Genomic DNA, 21,551 nt, shown 5'->3' with positions numbered 1-21,551 from the left:
TACACGAAAATGGCGCCACCCATGGTATGATTTCAAAAAGCTGCGTTCTAGTGTCCGACATGGGCCGAGGAATCTTGTCTGTCCCGAATTTCATCTGCAATGCTAACGAACAAAGTCTGTCGAATGATATTGTTCAATTCGGACAACTAGCCGCATCACTGACCGAAGATAGTAGAGATCACGGCAAATTTCAGAAAATTGTAATCACTTGCTTGGAGAGATCGACAGAGATCACGATGAAGAATGCCTTGGCTTTATTTTAATACTGTCATTATCGCGTGACTTCTGTCTACGCTTGCCTTAATTCTACTTTTAACCTCATGCATTCGTGCAATCATGCAGCACACTGCACCCAAGCTTGCCACTGCATTTTGTATGTAACTGTGCTTACAGGCCACGGTAACGGTTCCAAGCCTTTTTCCCCCAGTTTCTTTGTTTCATGACACTTTTGTTCTTTATACTGTGACCGCAAGTTGCTTACACTGTATTAGTAAACAAGTTGACCTGATCTGTGCTTGTCCTTCAAATAGGGTTCAAAAATCAGTAATTTTCACAGTGTTGCTTTGTTTCAATACACATTTTCGTTTTATTCTGTAGACTATCTGCACGTCGCTAACACTGTAACTGTTAAACTAGTTGAAGAGCTTTGTGCCTTCCCACATTTTGGGTTTAAAGAGACAGTTTCACTGTGTTCCTATATTTCGGTACACGTTTTTGGTTTATTCTGTATTTTCAAGTCTCCAACACAGTATCGGCAAACTACTTGAGCTGCTCTATGTTTGTCCTACAATTAGAGTTAACAAATACAGCTTTTTCACTGTTGCTTCATTTCACATGGGGATTTTGTAACTCACACGCTCACACTGTAAAGTTAACCTAGCAGGTAGCCCATCTGCCAGTAACTGTTTCTGTCTCATTATTTACGAGTTCTTTTGCCGCTGTGTTGCTTTTGCTCTCTTCGTTCCAATACAATATTTCATTTGGTTCTGTCAGAGTTGTGAATTTTCATTCGATTCTCTCGAAGTTTCAGCCGGCGATAGGTATATTTCGGATAGGATGGTGTTATACTTGTGATTCGTTGCATAGACGGAACAGTGTTGAGGATAATGAGTAGAATGCAATGTTTGTCCACGTCTGACACTTTGCGGAAGATTCAGGAAGAACTGAAGGTTTTGTTGCAAGATCGTGACTCGCCGCTGACATTGCAGGTAATAATCGATGGTTAGGGATTTGTGTAGATTTTGCCCACTTTCAGTTGCTTACTCACAAAAGCTGTTGCGGGTAGGTTAAAGATGACTTCCATGCCTACTCGACAGGGTTGTAACCAAGTCACAAGTGTATCTCACTTTTATAGTTTTGTCTCGAGTCATTTTAAATTCACCACGAGTCAAGTCAGCTAGTAGACGCTCGAGTCCAATTCATGTGTTTTGACTGAAGTCCGAGTCATTTATGTTAAGACCAATCCGGTTCAACCCAATTTTTTCAACTGTGCTCGAGTGATATAAAATGATTTAGATTCATGATAAGGTAAATTTCCTCAGTCTATTTTCCAAGTATCGGGACTGATAGTCAGAATACCAATAGTGTGACACCTAACTTAAGTTTGCAATGAAATGTCTGTCTTAGCTGTCCCTGTCTCGAGTCATATGGCTGGGTTAGAGTCATGTTCAATGACTCGAGTACAGGTCTAGTCAATACAAAAATTGACTCGTAGAGTCTTTTTAAGCATTTGAAAAAATGACTCAAGTCGAGTCGCCTAAAATCACGAGTCGAATCACCTAAAAATCATGAGTTGAGTCATTACATCCCTGCTACTGGAAGAGTTTTGTAGACAAATCTCCATGCTTTTACTCCCTGGAGTTTGAAAAGTAGAAAGCAGTTTCGGGACTAGTTGGCATTACCTACATGCAGCAGACTTGTACAACTAGAAAATTTTCAGCTTTTTCAAATTATATTAGAATTAGATTACTGGCATTTCAATCAAATTTAGTGAAATTAGACATTTAGAATTACCTAGTTGTCCAGTCCAAGTATATACTTGGATAGTAGGTAGACATCGAAAATGTTCACCATGATCAGCAATAAATGTTTCTCATGACCACGTTAAAATTTCTTAACGTCAAAATAAATTTTTTTTTTTTCGGATTAGGGTTGGGGCAAAGGGATATTAGGGTTGAAGGTGCTGATTGATTGACTCGTCCCATTTTTCATACTTCAAGAAAATGGATTAAGTCAATTTGTGCATTGAGTCGACTTCTAATCTATTCGGGATTCGAGTCATTGTGCAAGACTCGGATGGCCAATGACAGACCGTCCATTATATCGCGGAATGATATCAATCTTGGTAAAATATTGGTATATATTTCGTCTATCAGTAGGCCAACCGTACTTGGAAAATGGGGCCAGAAACTGTTGAGAGCATGGAGGGTTTTAGCAAGTGGATTGAACAAGACTTGAACTCAAAACTGAACAGTAAACACAATGGCTTGGACTCGACCCTCTGCTCACCAACTTGGACTCACACTTGATGGTGTTTTGAAAATGACTCAACTTGACTCGAGTCAAAACAAAACTATAAAAGTAAGATTGGCTTGTGACTTGGTTACAACCCTGATTCTAGCCTAGTGGACGGTAGCCTGTGGGTGGGGGTCGTATTTCTCAACTACCCGTCTGATAGACAAAATACCAATCATGTGATAACTACTATTCTTCGAAGTTACAATGGAATGCCTCTCTTAGCCGTCCTAGCCCCGACTCAAGTTCATTGACTAGATTTCAAGTTGTGTCAAGTTGCTAGAATTCAAAATCATGATCCTGTACGTTTCTACTAACCGCCCGACAAATGTATTTGTTTTTATTGTTGTTATTAATATTTTTATTATTATTGGTCACAGAGTGGTCAATGTCACAGATCCAAGAGTGAGCTCATTTCAATATTTCCTAGGATTTTCAACGTGCGTGCTTGCTTTCGCCAAAATTGCTCTGGTCATTCCTAATACTCAGTCTCACGTGTTCATTCATACTTATCGCCTCTCCAACCACGTTCGGGTAAGTCCAATTTATGATCATCCCCGCCGACGTGTATTATACTCGGTATCATTTCCAGAAACACCCAAGTCTGCGGAATTCTCCTGCTCTTCATCATAATAATCAACTTGACATTTGCGTTGCTGGAAGCGCGTAAGAAAAAGCGGGAGGTCATCACAAGATTGCAAAGTTGTGTTTCTGATTTGTCAGGTGATATGTGATCATTAATTAGCCGGCTATGACGCAGAGGTAGTGAGTAAGGCTGTTTAAAAACACCCCTTTTTTTCGAATTCTACTGGCTGCTTGATAAAATGCTTGGGTTGCCTGAAAAAAAAAAAATTCTGCACAATAAATTTGACTCAATTCCAACCTGTAGAAACATTGTTGCTATTAGAAAGAGTTTTGGATTTATTAAATGAAAATGAATATAATTTTTTTCAAATTTTACTGGCTATCCCATGGAGTTGTTAGGTTGTCTACAAAAATGATCTATAACAAATTTGGCTCAATTCTAACCGGTAGAAGCGAATTTATTGGAGTAAAAAATTTTGGATTTAGAAAAAATAGTATTTAGGGTTGGTAGTTGACTCGAGATGACTTGACTCTCGAGTCATTTTCATAAAAACCGGTTATGAAAATGACTAGTAGCCTACTTAAGTCAATTTATGTAGTGACCCGACTTGTAATCCAGTTTGTTTGTTTGTTTGTTTTATATTCATGGTCTTTGTCGACTACTATGGTAATTTACACCAGGCCGATATTCTTCATTTTTATTCCGTGACCGTAACTGCCGACTTATAGCACGGCCCACTTCTAGGCTTTTTGTAAGGCACCGCTTCCGCGGATAATATGGCGAGGAGGTGCCTTGATAAACCTCCAACACTTAGGTAGGAATTCTGAATTCGTTGTGCATGGCTGGACCAAGTCATATGACTCGAGACTTGAGTCAGGTATTTGTAACATCAAAGAATGGCAAAGTTCCACATTTTTGGTATTTCCTTCAACAGTGCTCGTAAACTTACGGCGAGAAACTATTAAGAATGAGGAAAATTAACATATTATGAATGCGATATCAACAAGCAGCGTTGTAATAAGATGACTTGAACATTACTTGAACTACTCAAGTCTTAATACTATGACTCGGAGTCGACTCGGGACCTTGTAACTTGGTCAAAACGCCGCCTCCGACCATACCCCTCACTTATTATTGTAGGTAAAGTATGCGAATGAAAAACATCCTATTTGCAATCTGTCTCCATTTCTTTCAGATGTGCAGGAGAGTTCCTTTAACCGTGACTGTCTCGCCTTGAACAGTTTCGAAAAATTGCTGAAAACTTGCGATACTGCGGCGCTATTGAGAAGTCCCTCTCATAGCGTATCCAAAGTGATAAAGTCAGAGGATGGTGGGGAAGTTGTCAGGTATATTCCGACATCGTTGCTTGTAGCTGGCGACCAGATTTTACTCTACCCGGGACAATCCGCACCCGCAAGTGCCATTTTAGCAGAGGTGAGATGGTCGGTTTTACTCTGCACTTCTTCTGGTATATCCTCATAAATGAGAGTGAGAAAGAGTCGGGGGCTGTAATGGCTCAATCCTTTGCGCCCTGACTCGGACGTGACTTGATTTTTAATAGAAAATCACTCAACTTGAATTTAGTCGAAACTACAAAAGTGAGATTGACTTGTGACTCGGAACCTTGTGACTTGGTTACAACTCTGGCCCTACCAACTCTGCCAAATGCAGCACCTAAAACTGGCTCTGGATCAGATACATGCCGGTTGTCGACTTATTCATGTTGTTCTTTACTTAGGCTACATCTATTTCTTTTATATCCTAAATCAACTAAATTCAAGACCTGAATGATTTCAGTGTGTTTGTATAGTTGATATGGTCATTAAACTATATTATTGAATGAAATCGGTTTAACACTTGTACGGACCAATATTAGGATATTAAAATCATCATTCATTTATGTAATCACTGTTTTTACGGTTTCAATGGCAATGTTTTGCTTGACACACAGGATAAAAGCTGGAGTATCAATAGAGGTAGTGTTTTCGACCCAAGCAATCTACAAATGACAGATTCGGACGAAACAGTTCAGCCAGTGGGCAGGTGATCGAAATGTTTTTATTCATGAATTATGTCACCACTGCTAGCACTATATAAAGGAATAGGTCTACATCAGTGGTTCTTAACCTTTTTCATATCGTTACCGCCAAGAAGAAAATGACGGGATGCAAAAATAATAAATTACAGCTTGCACTCAATTTATTGTGAAATAGCACAAAACGACGTCATAGTGTACACTGAAATGCCTGTTAATAAGATCAAGTCAATGGGAAGGCTGATGCTGTTTTCGTGTTATTCGGTGGTCAAATTTATACAACGGGTAGAATAATAGACGGCATCTCATGTAATTATCAATCGCAAACTTATTTCGTTTTGATGGATAGCATTGCAGAAAATCCTACTTCACATCATTGAAGAAAATTCAGTCAGAAAGTTAAATGACATCAACAAAGATTGGTTATTCATTTTGTAGGCGAGACCAAAAGGCATTTTGATGATTTCAGACTTAATTTTACAGACTAGACTAGATCACTACGCTTTTGAATACTAGCAACTATATTTCTATGATATTGTTACTACATTATAAGTGTAAAGCTAAACTTAGACGCCCGTTGTTGTCTTTCAATTGGCCAGCATGAACAACAATATATGTTCCGCACTACTGCAAAACAAATTGGACACGATACTTAGGGTTACCATATTTTGGAATTGGGAAAGGAGGACACTTTTTCAAAATTTTCAAACTTAGAATACCATAGGAATATCTTGCAAAAATGGTAATTTTTCCCCACTTTGTGGTTGGTTGACTAAAAAAGGCCAACGTTGCGGCTCAGCTCCCGAAATAGCCGCCGCAACGTTACTAGAGTGCTCATTTACTGTATCTCAGTCGAATTTTGTCCTATTTGTAACCAAAATTCTCAAAAAAGAGGACAAAATCTCAAAAATGAGGACATTTAGGCGTCCTCGGATGACATTTTCAAAAACCTCCTAAAGGAGGACGTATGGTATGGTAACCCCAACTATACTAAACTACAATAGACCCTGTTATTCATAGTCAATAATGGTTACTCTTACTACGATATCACAACAGGGATGGTGTGTTAAGTGAAACGAAATATATACAAGCACGCAAAGATATATCTTAGCCTACATTCATATTTTGGTTTGAAAATACTTCAGTGCAGCGTTATAAGTATATAGCACAGACTGTTGCACAGTACGTTGTAACAATTGAGGTTACAGGTCACTGTTTTCATATTCAATTTCATACCGTATCTTCTTTGTTACATTAGGAATTGACAACGTCTGTGCTTTAGACTGTCGTACGTTTCCAAATCCTAATTAGTGAAATAATTCGATCAGTGCATGTGATTAGCGGCCATACTCACTCATAAACGATGTTATGTCCAAAAATGAAAGATGCAGGCTGAAGGCCGACACCAAGATTTTGCGTACGGTACTAAATATTTATTTATGGAAGTCAAGGTGTGTGTAGTTTATGATATGCACAGAGCACGTTTCTAAGAATTTGAGAAAAATGATGCAGTGAAATGCATTCACTGGGTGGAGCCGGAAGAATCGCTAGTAAAATAGCAAGGCTATTTTACCAGACCACACATAGCTTGGGTTACAGCCTAATATTAACACATCCACCTCACAACATATGATAGCGATGTAATTCACTGCTTTCAATTTCGAAATAAAACTTGCGTGCCGCAGAATATACTCCTAACTTTTGTCTCGGCCCGCCAACGTATCTTTTGCTTCATATTTGACCCGCCCGGAAAAATAATTGCCCACCCCTGGGTTAGTCCATTGCCTTGGTTAGTCCCAACTTTGAATATAGCGTTTCTGTATTTTTCCTAGCTGTCAAAATTTTCATCCCAGATTTCAAGTCACAAGCACCCCAATTATTGAGGATATCAAGAATTACGTCAACGCCCAGAAAGTCAAGGAAGCGACAATTTTCGAAAGGCAAAGAGAATATATTTTGCGGTTTCTTCTGAATTTTGTAATCCCAACGGTGTTGGTGAGCCCAGATTGTCATATTGGTCATAAAATCAATTCCGTTGAATGATTTTTTGTTTAGATTTTGTCATGTATCGTAGGCGTCCTCAGAATTATGTTCGTACATGGAGGCACTGACGACAGCAACAAGTCTACTGCGAATTTCACTGTTTTCATTAATAACATTTCCATCAGATTCCCTACTATTGACCACGATACTCCGTCGTGGTACACCTACTTTCTTCAGCTACCTGCTCTTCTATGCTTTCCTTCATTTCCGTTTTATTTCCACATGCTATGCACTGTTCTTGTTACTATCGGAGAAGCAAAAACGATGGCTGTGTATCGTTCTAGAGATTTTGAGGTGGGTGTATGTTTAGGGCTGAGCAAAATTGAATACCTGAGTGATTTGACACTAAATCGAGTATTAGGCTTCGAGTTGAGTACATGATGATGTCATAACAGTATGAAAGGTATGTTAAGTTGAAATATCCTTGTTTTTATGCTACCATACCGAATATAATACCACCCCAGGGTTGTAACCAAGTCACAAGGTTCCGATTCACAAGTCAATCTCGATTTTATAGTTTTGAATCGGGTCAAATCGAGTCATTTTCAATTCACCACCGAGTCAAGTCCAAGGCAGCTAGTAGAGGGTCGAGTCCGAGTCAGCTTTCAGCTCAATACGGTCCAATCCACATTTTTCACCTCCGCTCAAGTGATATAGAATGGCTCGCATTATTAATATTGTAATTTTCGTCAGTCCTAACAGTTTCTGGGCCTATTTTCCAAATATCAGGACTGGCAGACGAAATACCAATAACGTGGTAACTACCATTCTTCGAAGTTACAATGAAATGTCTGTCTTGGCCATCCTAGTCTCGAGTCGTATGAAGTGGTTCGAGTCATACACAAGTCGAGTCAACACAAAAATTCACTCGAGTCGAGTCATTTTACGCATTTGAAAAAATGACTCGAGTCAAGTCGAGTCACCAAAAAATTGCGAGTCATTACAACACTGCTAACTAGCAATCCGACCGATTTTTTCTTATGAACTGACTGCTGGAGGTACAGAACTTCAGTATACAATTGAATACTCTATTTATATTACATAAACACGAAAGAATGGGACTGCTCGCCTTGATTATTCCAAATTTCATCCATTCGATGTCATAATTCGTGATGCGATTGTTGATATACAAAGTTCTTTTGAATACTCTACAAGTTGCGGACGAGTCCATCACGAGTGTCAGCCTAAAATATTTGGGTTCGAGTCAATTTGAATGTATTTTTCAATCCATCATGATTTTCATGCTTGTGCCATTAGTAGACTGCGTGACAGTAACATTCATCTATTTTTTTAAAGAATGCAAAGTATGTTGCTGTGCCCAACACATTGACCATGAGCTCGCAAGCCATAGCGATGGGAACAGACAACATCCAAGGGTGGAACTGGTGGAATATATTTCGAAAGTTACTGTGCGGCAGCGACGGGACGCATTTTCATCGGAATGCAGGACTGTTTTTGCCCATGGGCTCCTTAACGGTGAATATTGAACTCGGTGGTCTAGGTCTTAGAAACCTAAATAATTAGAGTGAAATGCATATTATCTAATTCTAATCAAATCTGTGAAATGTTTCAATGCTTCAATTATAGCTCTAATCTACTTTGTGAGATGTCATGGTGTTCACTTTACAGTTCACAGTTCAATCTAGTTCAACCCACTTTTTGCAACTCTGCTCTAGTGATATAGAATGGCTTGCATTCACAATGTCGTAATTTTCCTCACTATTGACAGTTTCAGGCCGCATTTTCCAAGTATCAGGACTGATAGACGAAATACCAATAATGTGGTAGTGGTAACATTACTATTCTTCCAAGTTACAATGAAATGTCTGTCTTGGTCGTCTTAGCCTCGAATCATTTCACACATTTGAAAAATAACTGGGGTCAAGTCGAGTCACCGAAAAATCGCGACTTGTGTCATTACAACCCTGGAAAAACTCTTATGCTACCGTGTATAATTCTAATTCTAGTCTAATTTGGATATATTAAATTTTTATACTTTTATGTTCATTTTCAGGTATTGTGCTGCTTAGATAAAGAAGGCATTCTATCGTGGCTGAATCCAATTACCGAAAAGGTGTTCTTTTTCAAGCACGCCAGCAGCTTGGATGCCAAGGAAAGTAAGCTGTTTGTATTGATGTTTTTCCCGTGCCATTCACAGAGGTGGTCATGTCGGTCTGTTCAAAAATAAATTTTTTCTTCAAATTTTACTGGCTACTTGATAAAATTGATAGGTTGCCTAAAAAACGATGCACACCAATCTTAGCTCAATTCCAAAGACGCGAAGTTATTGGATTGCAAAATTTTGGATTTATTTAATTAAAATTTTACTGGCTACCCACCCTATGAAATTGTTAAGGTTGTCTGAAAAAAAAATGTACGGCTCAATTCCAACCCTTAGTAGCGAAGTTATTGATGTTCAAAATTTAGGATTTCAAATCATAGTATGTATAGTGGATTAGTGGGTAGATTTGCCGCCGTAAATACTATATTTTTCAAATCGAAAATCTAGTACTCCAATAACTTCGCTTCTAGTAATTGGAAGTGAACCAACCATCGACTCCAACTCTGGCTCCGACTCCGCGGATTTTTAATTTCACCGACTCTCATTCCCAATATTTTCTTGGCAGAACTGCGACTCCAACCTCCTGCTCCGACATTCGTGTAAATCTACTCAGAAAAATTATACCTCTATCACATTTTTTAGACAGGCATGGTTCGCAGAAATTATGAAAACTGTACTCACAGAAAGATATGAAGTTTTTGATGGTTTGAAAACGTAAAAATTTGATGACTACTGCCACTGCAACGACAAACACTTTTTTGTGACATTTGGTTCTATTTTAAAGAACGTGGAGTCGGAGTCCGATCTGAGCATTTTAACAAACTCCGAGTCGGGGTCTCCACTAGTATGTGCTTCTCCAACTCCAAGGAGTGCTACAAATGTTCTGTGACTCTGAGCACATCTGATTTTAATAAATCCTTTCAAGTACAGAACGTACCGGAGCCTTCGAAGCACACATGCCAGTAGTGTTGGAAGACTCTGTGGCGGAGAAGGATGTCTCGGATTTGGAGCTGGATGAAACCCTAGTAAACATTCTATATAATAATATATATTTAATACATATTACATCATTATAGAAACATGGTAAACTCTATGCTAAAGCTGATATGAGCACTGCTCTCATTACAGGACTCAACATTGCTGCACGAAGATCAAGGATTAGTTCCAGAAACCCTGTCGCTATCGCAGGATTCTTACGATCCATCCTATGTAAGGATCTTGAAACGTTCTGTTTTATTGCTGCAACTGAATTTATGTATGATTTAGCAGGGCTGGAACCTAGTCACAAGGTTCCGAGTCACGAGTTAATCTCACTTTTATAGTTTTGACTCGAGTCAAGAGTCACCAAAAATTGTGTCTAGGGTCATTACAACCCTGCGTTTGCGTTAGTCACGAAAATGCATTTGCAATTTCTGATGTAGTCACCTCAGATACGACCATACGACCACTCCAACGAATCTAATTTTGGTACCGTAAACCGGGGTAACTTTGAACAATTTCTAACAATTCCGCTTTGTGTCTCGGAAATGCTGGGGTGTAGGGGAGGCAAGTTTTGTGTTTTTAGGGGTCATGGAGCATAGATTAGAATTACCTAATCCAAAATCTTCATGGTCATAAATAAGTAACTTATTTTTGTAAATTATCCGTGTCCAAAGTTATCACTGCATGTTGGGTAACTTCGGACTATGTAGTTTTGTGTATGCCTTTACACTCAATTGTTTATGAAACCTCGTAAATGAGGCTTATTTGGTAAGAGTTGATGAAAGCAGTGGCTAAAACTGAAACAAAATAGTATATGTCCGGCCTATTGCATGATTTTTACCTAATCCCCCCCCCCAAAAAAAAATATATATAGGTAGTTTATGAAGGCTAATGGGCCTTTATTCATCTCTTATCTCAATTTTCCCTCATGCCTTCGCCAATTAGGACTTATAAATAACGTATGGTGATAAGGGATATCCCACTGGCAGTGTCAGCAATCGACAGCAAACGTTAAACATGTTAACGTGATTTATTACCGATTTCAAATATACTACTGCTCTTTAAAAGATACACTTTCCCTTTCCTATCTCCTCTGATGGATATATTTGTCATAATTTACGATATGCCGTATTCAGCAGGCGCATCTTTAGGAGTATGTGATAAGTTTTTGAAGTAGCCTACATCCGATTATAATCTCTCAGCTCATTGCCTACCAATTTTTTCATATTTTGGCAAACTCTAATTTATTAACCTTCTCATTCCATTTTAAAAGCCATCAGGCCGGTAATAAGGAATATAGTTGACCATACACTATGACACAAATGAAGCAGCCACTTTCCAGAGCTCTAAATATCACATTTTCCACTGTCCAAAGTTACCCCGTTCTGATAAAATTTGACGGGGTAACTTTGGACATCACATTTTCTTGTATTGATCTAAGGGTGAGCCCACTGAGATTTTTGCCCTGGATTAAGACTGCTTAGAGGTATCTGCTGCCAAGTTTTCAATCTATGAATCACATGCTATCTATGTTTGGTTGTAAGAAGTTTAATGGCCATTAATTTTGATGAAATTGACCCCCGCCATTAATTTATCAATGTTGGGTCAAGTTTATATGGTAGTGAAATGAATCCACCTTCTATTGAGACTACTTGTGGTACTGTTGCCACATGGAAAAGAATTGGACATCCAGCAGCAACCCTTTTCCATCAATAACCATTTAAATCTTTTCCTGCTTAGTGTCCAAAGTTACCCTAAGTCCAAAGTTACCCCGGTTTACGGTAACTACTAACTTGAGTAGTTTCAATTCTACTACTTCCATTTGAAATAGTTTTGACATGTCTACGAAACAGCTGCTTCTACCTGTAATTGAGCAGAATTTGTAATTGTTCTAATTCCAATTAGTATCGATGCTCACTAGTTTGACAACCTCAAATCTTATTGTTGTTCTCTTCCAGGTTAGATTTGATGACGTGAATTGGAAAAATCATCACTCTTCGTTAAAAGCAATTGGGCTGAACATCCTGTTGAATCTATGCTCGTGCACGTCCGATCAGCAGTCTGGTCTGTTGGAGGCGGTCAAATCTGTGAGATCTATCGAGAGTGCTTTTCTCAATAGGGTCCAGGTAAGATAATACTCTTCTAAAGTTACATGAGCCATGTGTTTGACCACTGTAGTATTCTAAATGTGACCACCGAGAAAATATTTATGTACTCATTTCCATAGTCGGTCAATAACGAAGCACTTCTACTTTTTTGAAATACTCTGTTACAGCCCTGGGCATTGTACGGCCTGTGACATGATTCTGACGATTCTTGGAATTTGGAACATAAAACCTACTTTTGAACTTAATGTGTAGACTAAAACCAGAGGCTGTATAAACTGTGTCTGTTTATTTATGTAGGCCTACCGTGATTACGTAGCCTACATACGTTAACTGCGAAATCCAGATTCAAATAAAAGCCAATATAGCAAAGTTTTACGCTACTAGTAAAGTCAGAAGTCACTGTTTCCATATAGTTTGGATCAGTGGTTCTCAAAAATTTTCTGATTCATAGGCCCCCAGACTGTAGCTCTAAATGTTTGTGGCTTCCTGATCGAGTATTTAGGTGTTATGATATCTTATGATATCATAAGAGTATGGAGGATATGGAAAGTTCAACTAAGTAGCTTTTATGGGAGATTTATTCAGCAGGAACAAGATGAAGATCACGACAAAAGTGCCAATGAAGAAATCCTTCATTTTGTCGCCACCGATGCTAACTGCTTACCCACAGGTAGTAGTATGGGACCTGCAATTGCGATAATTCATCTACCGGTACCATTAATTGCGTAGGAATGCGGATGGCCAGGAAAGGACTGTGCGACTTAGCAGAGATTATCGGGATTTCTCAATCGGTTAAAAGGGCATATTCCACACAGGTAAGTAATGGTGCGCTGCAGGTCTGTAACCAAGTCACAGGGTTCCGAGTCACAAGTCAATCTCACTTTTATCGTTTTGACTCAAGTCAAGTCAATTCATTTTCAGCTCACCAGCGTTTTGACTCAAGTCAAGTCGAGTCATTTTCAGCTCACCAGCGAGTCAAGTCCAAGTCATTATATCCACTGTTCAAATTTCAGTTCAATCCAGTTCAACCCACTTTTTTCCACTCTGCCACTCCGCTCGAGTGATATAGAATGGCTCGCATTCATAATATAGTAATTTTGCTTAGTCTTGGGAACAGTTTCTGGCCTATTTTCCAAGTATCAGGATTTCAGGACTTATAGACGAAATACCAATCATATTGTGATTTTACTATTCTTCGAAGTTACAATAAAATGTCTGCCTCAGTCGTCCTAGTCTCGAGTCATGACTTGGTCCGAGTGATGCGCAATGACTCGAATACATGTCACGTGAATACAAATATTGACTCGAGTCATGTGTTGGCGTTCTTGGTGTTCTTGTGTTGACTCAACAAAACTACTATTTTTTTTCAGAAAATATTCACAGCTTATCGGAAGCTAATGTGCAAATCACCGCCAATAATATCACAGCATTGCTCATCGCAATCTCCAGATCCAATGAGTGTTATGAGCAGAAGAAATAAGTGGCGACATGCATTGCCTCATTTTCATGGAGTTATTTGCGAAGATTTAATTGGTTAGTTAAACGCATTTTCGTTCTCTTAGACTTGACGTCCTTTGATTTTGGGGCTTATAATTAAGCATTCCATTGTAGGGGAATTTGTTATTTTGAGACTGAAGTGCTACCTTGATCACATGAATGTCAAATTCGTTTCTATGGTTCGTCAGAGGCAATCGTCAGCCACTAATTGAGAATTGAAAAGAGCGTTGTATATTAACAATCGTATTGCCAAATATGTCACTATCAGCAATATTCAAGTCATATTTGGTGATACGGTTGTTGATGTGCAATGTTCTTTTCCATTCTGAACTAGTTGCTGACAATTTCACCTGACGAGTGTCAGGTGAAAATATCCGGGTCTGTTTCAATATGGATGTATTCAATTGTATACTGACGTTCTGTTCCTACAAGATTCTGTTTGACTTCAACTTGGAAAAGTGCACCAATGTGTAGTGACATTAGTTGCTAATTTTGTCGCTTGCCTTTTATATTATCTGCTTTACTTCTGGTTCAGTGTGTACTTCGCCTAGGCCAGTAGTTCTCAAACATGGGGGCGTGGAAGCATCTGAAGGATGGCGCGAAGCAGCGGTTAACAGAAAAAATTTCCACGTTCCATGCAATTTACCTTCTACTTTGTATATTGTCCGAATTTACAACAGCCATAACCTTTAATGCCATCAAACTATCAGTTGGGATTGCTAGCATTCTGATTTCTCTTTTTAATATTTTGTGATATCACAATAAGGGTGGCGGGAAATTTTTCACTATCAAAATGAGGGCGTGTCTAAAAAAGTTAGAGAACCACTGGCCTAGGACAATGTGGGTGTCTGATTTCAAAGACTACTCCAAGTCGTTTCGACACCTTCCTATCTTTTCAATGTATAGCAGTTTTGTGGTGTTTTGAAATGATGAAAATATTAATTAACTGAAACTGATAGTGCTTGCTTTGACCCCTCTGCTTCATTGGTAGGGGACAAGCAGCTGCTCGTATATGGAACTGGGGATATGATTATCGAACATTGCAAAGAAGTTTGGGACGGTCAACAAGTACACGTTATGACATCGGAGAACAGACGTAGAGCGTTGGACTTTTACCAACGCAGCTCTGTCGCTGGCCAATGCATCGCTTTCGCGTATTCACCCGTTATTTCCAACCACTTGATCAAGAAGAAGATTGCTTTCGTGAATCTCAGCAATATGAGCGAAAGGTACCTATTGCATACGTGTAATAATGTAGCAATGTTCTGATTGTAATTGAAATTTCTAAAGTCTTGGAGGTACAGGACTTCAACATACGATTGTTAAGTTTCTTCATATTGTCAGCCGGGGTAATCGTCGCAAACTAGTAGACAGTTGAGAAGAACATTGTACAATGTACATCAACAATCATATCGCGAAATATGACATCACCAGTATGAAATCTATTATTTATTGATTTTATTGATGAAATTGTCTTGATAATAAAGCAAAATAGCCCTGTATCCCAGTCATTAACTGAATTATATTGTTGTAATTAACACTATCAGCAGTGTCATAATTCATGTTACGATGTCACAGCAATGCATCTTGCAATTTTGAATGTAGCCTCTTCCGATTAAGATTGAAATGTATCCGGTAACTCAGGCGATACTACTTGAGTACTTTACAGACCATGCATTTTCAGTTTCAATTTCAACTTGAATAGCAATCCTGACTAATTTTACCGCCTAGAACTGATACACACAATTATATAGCTGTGAAGTGAGAGAAATATTGTAATGTACGACCAAGTTATGGTAGCGTAGGCCTACTGGTGTGCTATATTGTTGGAAAAACTACAATTTTCAATCAATTGTAAAACCATTGCATTCGTGATTTAGAAAGTCGCTGTACGAAGACTTGGGTGATGAAGATGTTCTCGATAATTTGATATTTCTGGGCATGAGCACATTGCAGCACCAAGCCAAGTACGCCGTATGCCACATGGTAGATGCGTTGGACCATGCGTGCATTAGGTTTGTCCATTTTTCGGCCGAGAATGAAGTCAGATCACGGGTAAGTCAAAAAGCTGATGTGGCAATGGGGTTTGCTACGTGTGGTAGCAGATAACTTTTGGCATTCTCTTTGACATCAGAACTGCTTTTTGTCCTTAACATGATTTGATGCGGCAACGAAATAGACCGTACTAATATCAAATGATGCAAAAGAAATTCTTTTTCGTATCAAATCTGAAATTTTGACTTGATTCAAGTCTAGTATGTTACCAAACTACCAATAATGTAGTTCCGAGTGCAATATCGTTGTAATGAAATGATAGCACTTTTGGATTTTTGGTCGGCATTCCATTTCAGGTATTCGCCGAAAAAATGGGCCTTGAAACGGGTTGGAATTGTCACATTTCATTGTCACCAACCGCCAACGAACAGTCGTCGATTGAGGCCAAGACCAGCCAGTCCCGGACCAGAAGTGGCTCCTTCAAGAGCAGGACAAGTTCGGAGACGGCCGGCCAGAATACGTCGAAACTAACAGGTTCATGTGATCTAATATAAAAATCAACAATTATTTTATCACAGTGTCAGTTTACAAGACATATCAAAGCTTCTTCAGGTGGAAGTATCAAATGAAAGTCTGAGAGGCTCTCACTACTTGAACATAATGTCCTACAGTGGTGTGGAGTGTGAACACATTTAAATCTCACAGCTCACTGCGATTGGATTACGTCATTCTTTCAATTTGACCAAAGCCAATTTACGGTACTATTTAGGCCAGTGGTTCTCAAACTTTTTCAGACACGCCCCCCTTTATGGTAGTGATAAATTTCGCGCCACCCTTATCGTCATATCACAGAATTCAACCAGAATGCTAGCATTCCAAAAGGATAGTTTGATGGCATGGAGGGTTATGCCTGTATATGAGAGAATTCTCAAATATGAAGTTCGGACTATACACAGCGTAATACCATGACTCGGACTCGACCCTCTGCTTGCTGACTTGACTCGGACTTGGCCCAGTGGTCAATTGAAAATGACTCGACTTGACTCGAGTCAAAACTATAAAGGAGAGATTGACTTGTGACTCGGAGCCTTGTAACTTGGTTACAACCCTGTTGGTATCAATGGAAAGCTACCGTCTTACTGATCACGAAAATAGAAATTTCTTTTCTGTTGATGGTCCAGGAAACCCCCGAAATCAGCCACGAACTTTGCATTGTAAGAGAGTTTTGCATTATGGTGCAACAATGCCGTCTGGAATAAGATGTCGTTGCTACGGAGTAAATGCGAAGCAGCCAGAGGGAGAGTGAACGGTCAATCGCTTGCTCAACAATGGCCCACACGCTTTTAGTTTGCGCTGTTGCTGAGCTTCGGAATCTTATTCCAGACAGCATTTTTGCTTTACAATGCCACACTCTGTTACAATGCAAGATTCGAGGTTGATTGCATTTTCGTAATCAGTACCTACCCTGGTACTTCTCGTTTGATACCAATTTTATCGAATTTCGCGCTCGGCAAACCAGTCTAAATTGTTTTGGTCATATGGAACGAATGACGTAGCCCAATCACACTGAGCCGTGAGATTTGCTTGTGTCTACACCACTGTAAGACACTATGACGCAAGTACGTAGTTTCCAATGGTAGATGCAGTCGAGGGGTAACCCTTTTAGCAGTTAATTGGAGACGACTATTTTCAAAATTGTAAGATTTATCCTTGCGAGTAACGCTAAATGACTAACTTGCAATAGGTTGAATTTTTGGAAATATATTCAGGTAACATGACACAGGGATTATTTCATGTAGTTTTTAGTACGGCACTTTGTAAAATCCAAAGTGTAAAGAGGGAGTAGTTTGCTTTGAAAACTGTTGAAGCCTAAAAACAGCTTGAGTAAGTAGTTGAAGTCGGCAAAACCTTCTTCAAAATTGCAAAAAAGTAGACGTACTTCGTTACTGAGCACCTTTGCTGTAGTTTTTTTTGCTGCAGTGTAATTGTTACGTACATTTTTTGACATATAGACCTATTTCGCAGACGGTAACGAAGATGCAAAGATTTCGTCGGCAGCCCTAATGTCTAGAACTTCTCCGAGAACGCAAAGCGAGTCTAGTACTACGGATTCGTTGTTCAACGTTCCAAACAGGGTAGGTGCAAGTTCTTATTAGTGGATTTTGCAGCCAATATACATATATTTGCTTGTTTATGCCGAGTTTGTTCTTTGTAATGCTTACAGCAACTCAGAAATGCAAATTTATCTTAGCTTTTACATTCTATTCTATCCCATTTACTGACACTTATGCCTACTGAGTTGGTTGAAGGCTCAGTAATTGCGATATTTCGCAAAGCCATTCTCGGTAGATTGTGTAGCTTCATTTTGTCCAATACGGAACATACCTTTACTCCTAAATAGTGTGACTCTTATATAAACAATGTTGACTCAACACTTCTGATTTTCAAGTTGGGTGGTAACCCCGTTCGCAACTATGAGATACGGAATTTTGGCATGGAATGGTGTATTTGTGACCCGCATGTTCAAATAAGACTTGATTCCAACCGGTAAATACATGTCTAAATGGATAAATATAGCTTCAGATTTTCCACTATACCACTAAACCACCATGGTATACCACTTTTCACCTCCAACACCTAATCACCACTAATTAAAGGATTTTAGTATTCAGCTGTTGCCAAGCATATTATATTAGGAGTTTATTGGTATTAGTCATATATTACTTATGGTCAGTTGTCTTGGTGGGATCAACTAGAACTCATTCAATACCTAATCTTGAGGTATCAAGCTTTGTAACGAAGCCAACCGCAGCATTCTGCAGTTCATAACTGAGTTATTGTTCGTTATACGTGAGTGGGCCACAATGCCCCACTTTTTTATCTTCTCTAATACCGTTGCCCGGGCACCAGTGGCAGGTTGAAGAGCTATATCTAGTGTATAAAATAGTCCTGCCCAGCTCAGTGTTGCCAACTCCGGATGGAAGAAAATCGCTAAAACTGGTATCAAAAATCGCTAGATGTCGCTAAATATTGAGAAAAAAGCGCTAAAAAATAGCGCTAAATCTACATTAATTGCTGATGGTGTTAAATTGAACCAGTATTTCAATACATTCTTCTCAGCTATATTTCACTCGTCTGGGGCCAAAGTCACTTACCTTATTTCTAGTTCATAATACGTAATAGTCATCTCTAAGTGGAACAAAACGTGCAGTGCATTTCGATAAAGCAGATCGCTTTGCGCAATGATCGCTATACGTGACCACTGACCAGGTTTGCAGGCATAACCGCTCACTATATAAGCGTGCCTTGCTCGATTTGTCCATAAATACGTGATGCGATGTACCGTGAAAATGCACTTGACTTCTTTAAACTGTGTTGGAGTACTTGAACACGACATGCGACTTGTCACACGTGTTCGTACACGACATGCGACTTGACCCGACACAACACGACTTGAACCGGGTTTGCCAGCCACTATAAGTAGAGACATTAAGAAAATAATCCGAGGACCAAACCGGGGTATGAAATGTAATTAATCTGGTGTTAAACGAAAGCTAGTGTCACACTGATTCCGAAAATACGAATTAAATTCTTCTCAAGACAATGGAACGACCTCAAAACAGCCCCAAAGTCTGAAAATCGGCATTGATCAGAACAATCGCTGGACGAAATTGGTCGTTGTTATGTTCATTGTGTTGCGGCGGTGCCATTGTTGGAGCAATGCCGGTTTTCAAACTTTGAGGGCAGTTTCGGGGTACGTGGCTCCATTGTCGTGCAAGATTTCATTTTGTATTTTCGAAATCACTGCGGCAACTATCTTTCGATCATTGCCAATTATATTACATTTCAGCGCTCAGGTCGGCAGATGTAGAACTGCCAATTATGCTACTCAGCAAGAAGAGACACTGTTTGTCCATGCGTAACCGCCAGGAGTTGCGTATCTACTACCCAAAGTCACTAAACCATGAGAAATCGTCCAAATGTATTTTCATGTAGCGAGAAATGTTGCACAACTTGATGTTATGTCAGCCAGAACTGATCTTTATTGGTTATTTTCGGAAAAAAAGCGCTAAATAATCGCTAAATACTTTTTCGAAAATCGCTAGATTTATCGCTAGGCGCTAGATCCATATTTTTTGGCGCTAAACCGGATGAAAAATCGCTAGATCTAGCGCGAAAATTGCTAAATTGGCAACACTGGCTCAGCTCTGCTGAGTTTATAATTTCAGTCTTACCAAGTCAGGCATGACAAACCCAATGATTTTCAACTTGTTGGAGTACAGTCATGTTCGCTAATTGTGATGAAAAAAGATAGTGTTGAATGTCAGTGACACTTTCCTTATATCTCCATTTCTATTGACATGGTATTTAGGTATCTCAACAAAAGTACCTAGGTGTGTAGGAATTAGCTTAATAACAGTATTGACTACAATTTGTCTTTCAAATTAGATATCATATGGCGGCAAATCTCTCCAGGCAAGGATTCGAGTATGATAGCCTATATCCAATAATAGATAAGACTCCAAATGAATTGGAATCATATTAGAATGGACAGCATTTCCCAATGTTCATTCATTACAAAAAGATAATTTGATGTAAATAATAGATATTTTCAAATGAAATAATTTACTCGGGCATGATATAAGGGGGTTTGTATGCCTAGCAAGAAACGCATTTTATGGTCTTGGATTTGATAGCTTGCAGCAAAAAGCAAGTCAGTTTGTCAAATCTGGAAGGATGTCGGATAGCAAACACTTTCTCTAGAATTTGATATAACTGTAAAAGTGGCATACTGGCAAAAAAATTTGATCAATTTTGATTTTATGATCTTTTTCAGGCGAAATTACCAAGAGGGATTGAAAATATTGTCCCACACATTGAAAACTTTGACAATGTACCGTTATTGGTCCCTCTTTTCACAGACTGTTCTCCAGAAAGTAAGTAAATAATGTGCTTTTTCAGGAGATAAACAGTATCTACTGGACCCTGTTAGTCAGTATGTGGATATGTTTGACATTCTCGCTAATTATGAATTTTTAAGGGAATAACTCTATTTTAGTAGTAGTAGTAGTAGTAGTAGTAGTAGTAGTAGTAGTGGTCATAGGCGCTGAACTCAGGTATGCTAGGTATGCCGGCGGCACACCCAGAATTTGGTTAGGTCTGTAACTGACTGGCTGGTGAATTGATCGATTTAGAAATAAGCAATGTATTTCGTAGTGCTGCTGAACACATGAGCAAAACGGCAGCAACACATTCAGGCGAGATAGCAAAACCCCGACCTTTTGAAACGCCCTTTCTGGTGCTAATATTCAGTTGCAATTCAGTTAGTCGTATTTTATCAGTGTTGGGCTCGGCAACAGCCAATTAGCGAGAAGCGTGTTTCCAATTAGCAAGAATCGTTTGTGCACAATGTAACGTGACTCGATCTCCCGCTGAGATGATTGCAAAATTAGGTCATTGATTACCGCACGCTCTGCAATCGTCGCTGGCCTGATTTATCGCGTCTCCATCAAGCCTAGTTCCGCTGGCTTGAAGAATCACACCTGCAATAGGCCCGGTGCGCATCATCGCTGGCCTGCGCACGATACCATCGTCGGCCTACACAATTGTGTCTGCAATAGGGCTGGTACACTAGCCTAACTATCGCGTCTCTGGCCTAGCATGCTTTGGCTCCTATCTCTCAATTGTGATTGAACATTGACATCGAATGTCCGCAAACATGTGCGACGA

The 21,551-nt window shown here is 39.3% G+C and overlaps 1 protein-coding gene across 4 annotated transcripts in view; it reads left to right on the top strand.

The window, feature by feature from the left end:
- Positions 1 to 1,074: 1,074 nt before the first annotated feature.
- LOC145442455 (transmembrane protein 94-like) overlaps positions 1,075 to 21,551 on the top strand; it is a 33,486-nt gene continuing 13,009 nt past the window's right edge. Inside the window, exons 1-20 of one of the 4 annotated variants that reach the window (XM_080320369.1) lie at positions 1,075 to 1,208; positions 2,945 to 3,048; positions 3,107 to 3,237; positions 4,296 to 4,534; positions 5,052 to 5,143; positions 6,989 to 7,130; positions 7,191 to 7,472; positions 8,475 to 8,654; positions 9,193 to 9,295; positions 10,171 to 10,265; positions 10,369 to 10,449; positions 12,180 to 12,347; positions 12,918 to 12,999; positions 13,059 to 13,144; positions 13,700 to 13,862; positions 14,818 to 15,055; positions 15,707 to 15,881; positions 16,178 to 16,355; positions 17,847 to 17,956; positions 20,659 to 20,758. In XM_080320369.1, coding sequence (XP_080176495.1) covers positions 1,107 to 1,208; positions 2,945 to 3,048; positions 3,107 to 3,237; positions 4,296 to 4,534; positions 5,052 to 5,143; positions 6,989 to 7,130; positions 7,191 to 7,472; positions 8,475 to 8,654; positions 9,193 to 9,295; positions 10,171 to 10,265; positions 10,369 to 10,449; positions 12,180 to 12,347; positions 12,918 to 12,999; positions 13,059 to 13,144; positions 13,700 to 13,862; positions 14,818 to 15,055; positions 15,707 to 15,881; positions 16,178 to 16,355; positions 17,847 to 17,956; positions 20,659 to 20,758 — 2,851 coding nt within the window. In that variant the 5' untranslated portion in view covers positions 1,075 to 1,106. Of the gene's footprint in view, positions 1,209 to 2,944; positions 3,049 to 3,106; positions 3,238 to 4,295; positions 4,535 to 5,051; positions 5,144 to 6,988; positions 7,131 to 7,190; positions 7,473 to 8,474; positions 8,655 to 9,192; positions 9,296 to 10,170; positions 10,266 to 10,368; positions 10,450 to 12,179; positions 12,348 to 12,914; positions 13,003 to 13,058; positions 13,145 to 13,699; positions 13,863 to 14,817; positions 15,056 to 15,706; positions 15,882 to 16,177; positions 16,356 to 17,846; positions 17,957 to 20,658; positions 20,759 to 21,551 lie in introns of all 4 variants that reach the window. The other 3 variants (XM_080320368.1, XM_080320367.1, XM_080320366.1) reach the window with 3 other exon arrangements.

The sequence above is a fragment of the Botryllus schlosseri genome, chromosome 7 (genome assembly GCF_051294905.1).
Source record: "Botryllus schlosseri isolate E-star chromosome 7, Bs_hap1, whole genome shotgun sequence".
Classification (NCBI taxonomy): Eukaryota; Metazoa; Chordata; class Ascidiacea; order Stolidobranchia; family Styelidae; genus Botryllus; species Botryllus schlosseri.
The sequence above is the reverse complement of the archived record's forward strand: the minus strand, read 5'-3'. Positions and strand labels throughout refer to the sequence as shown.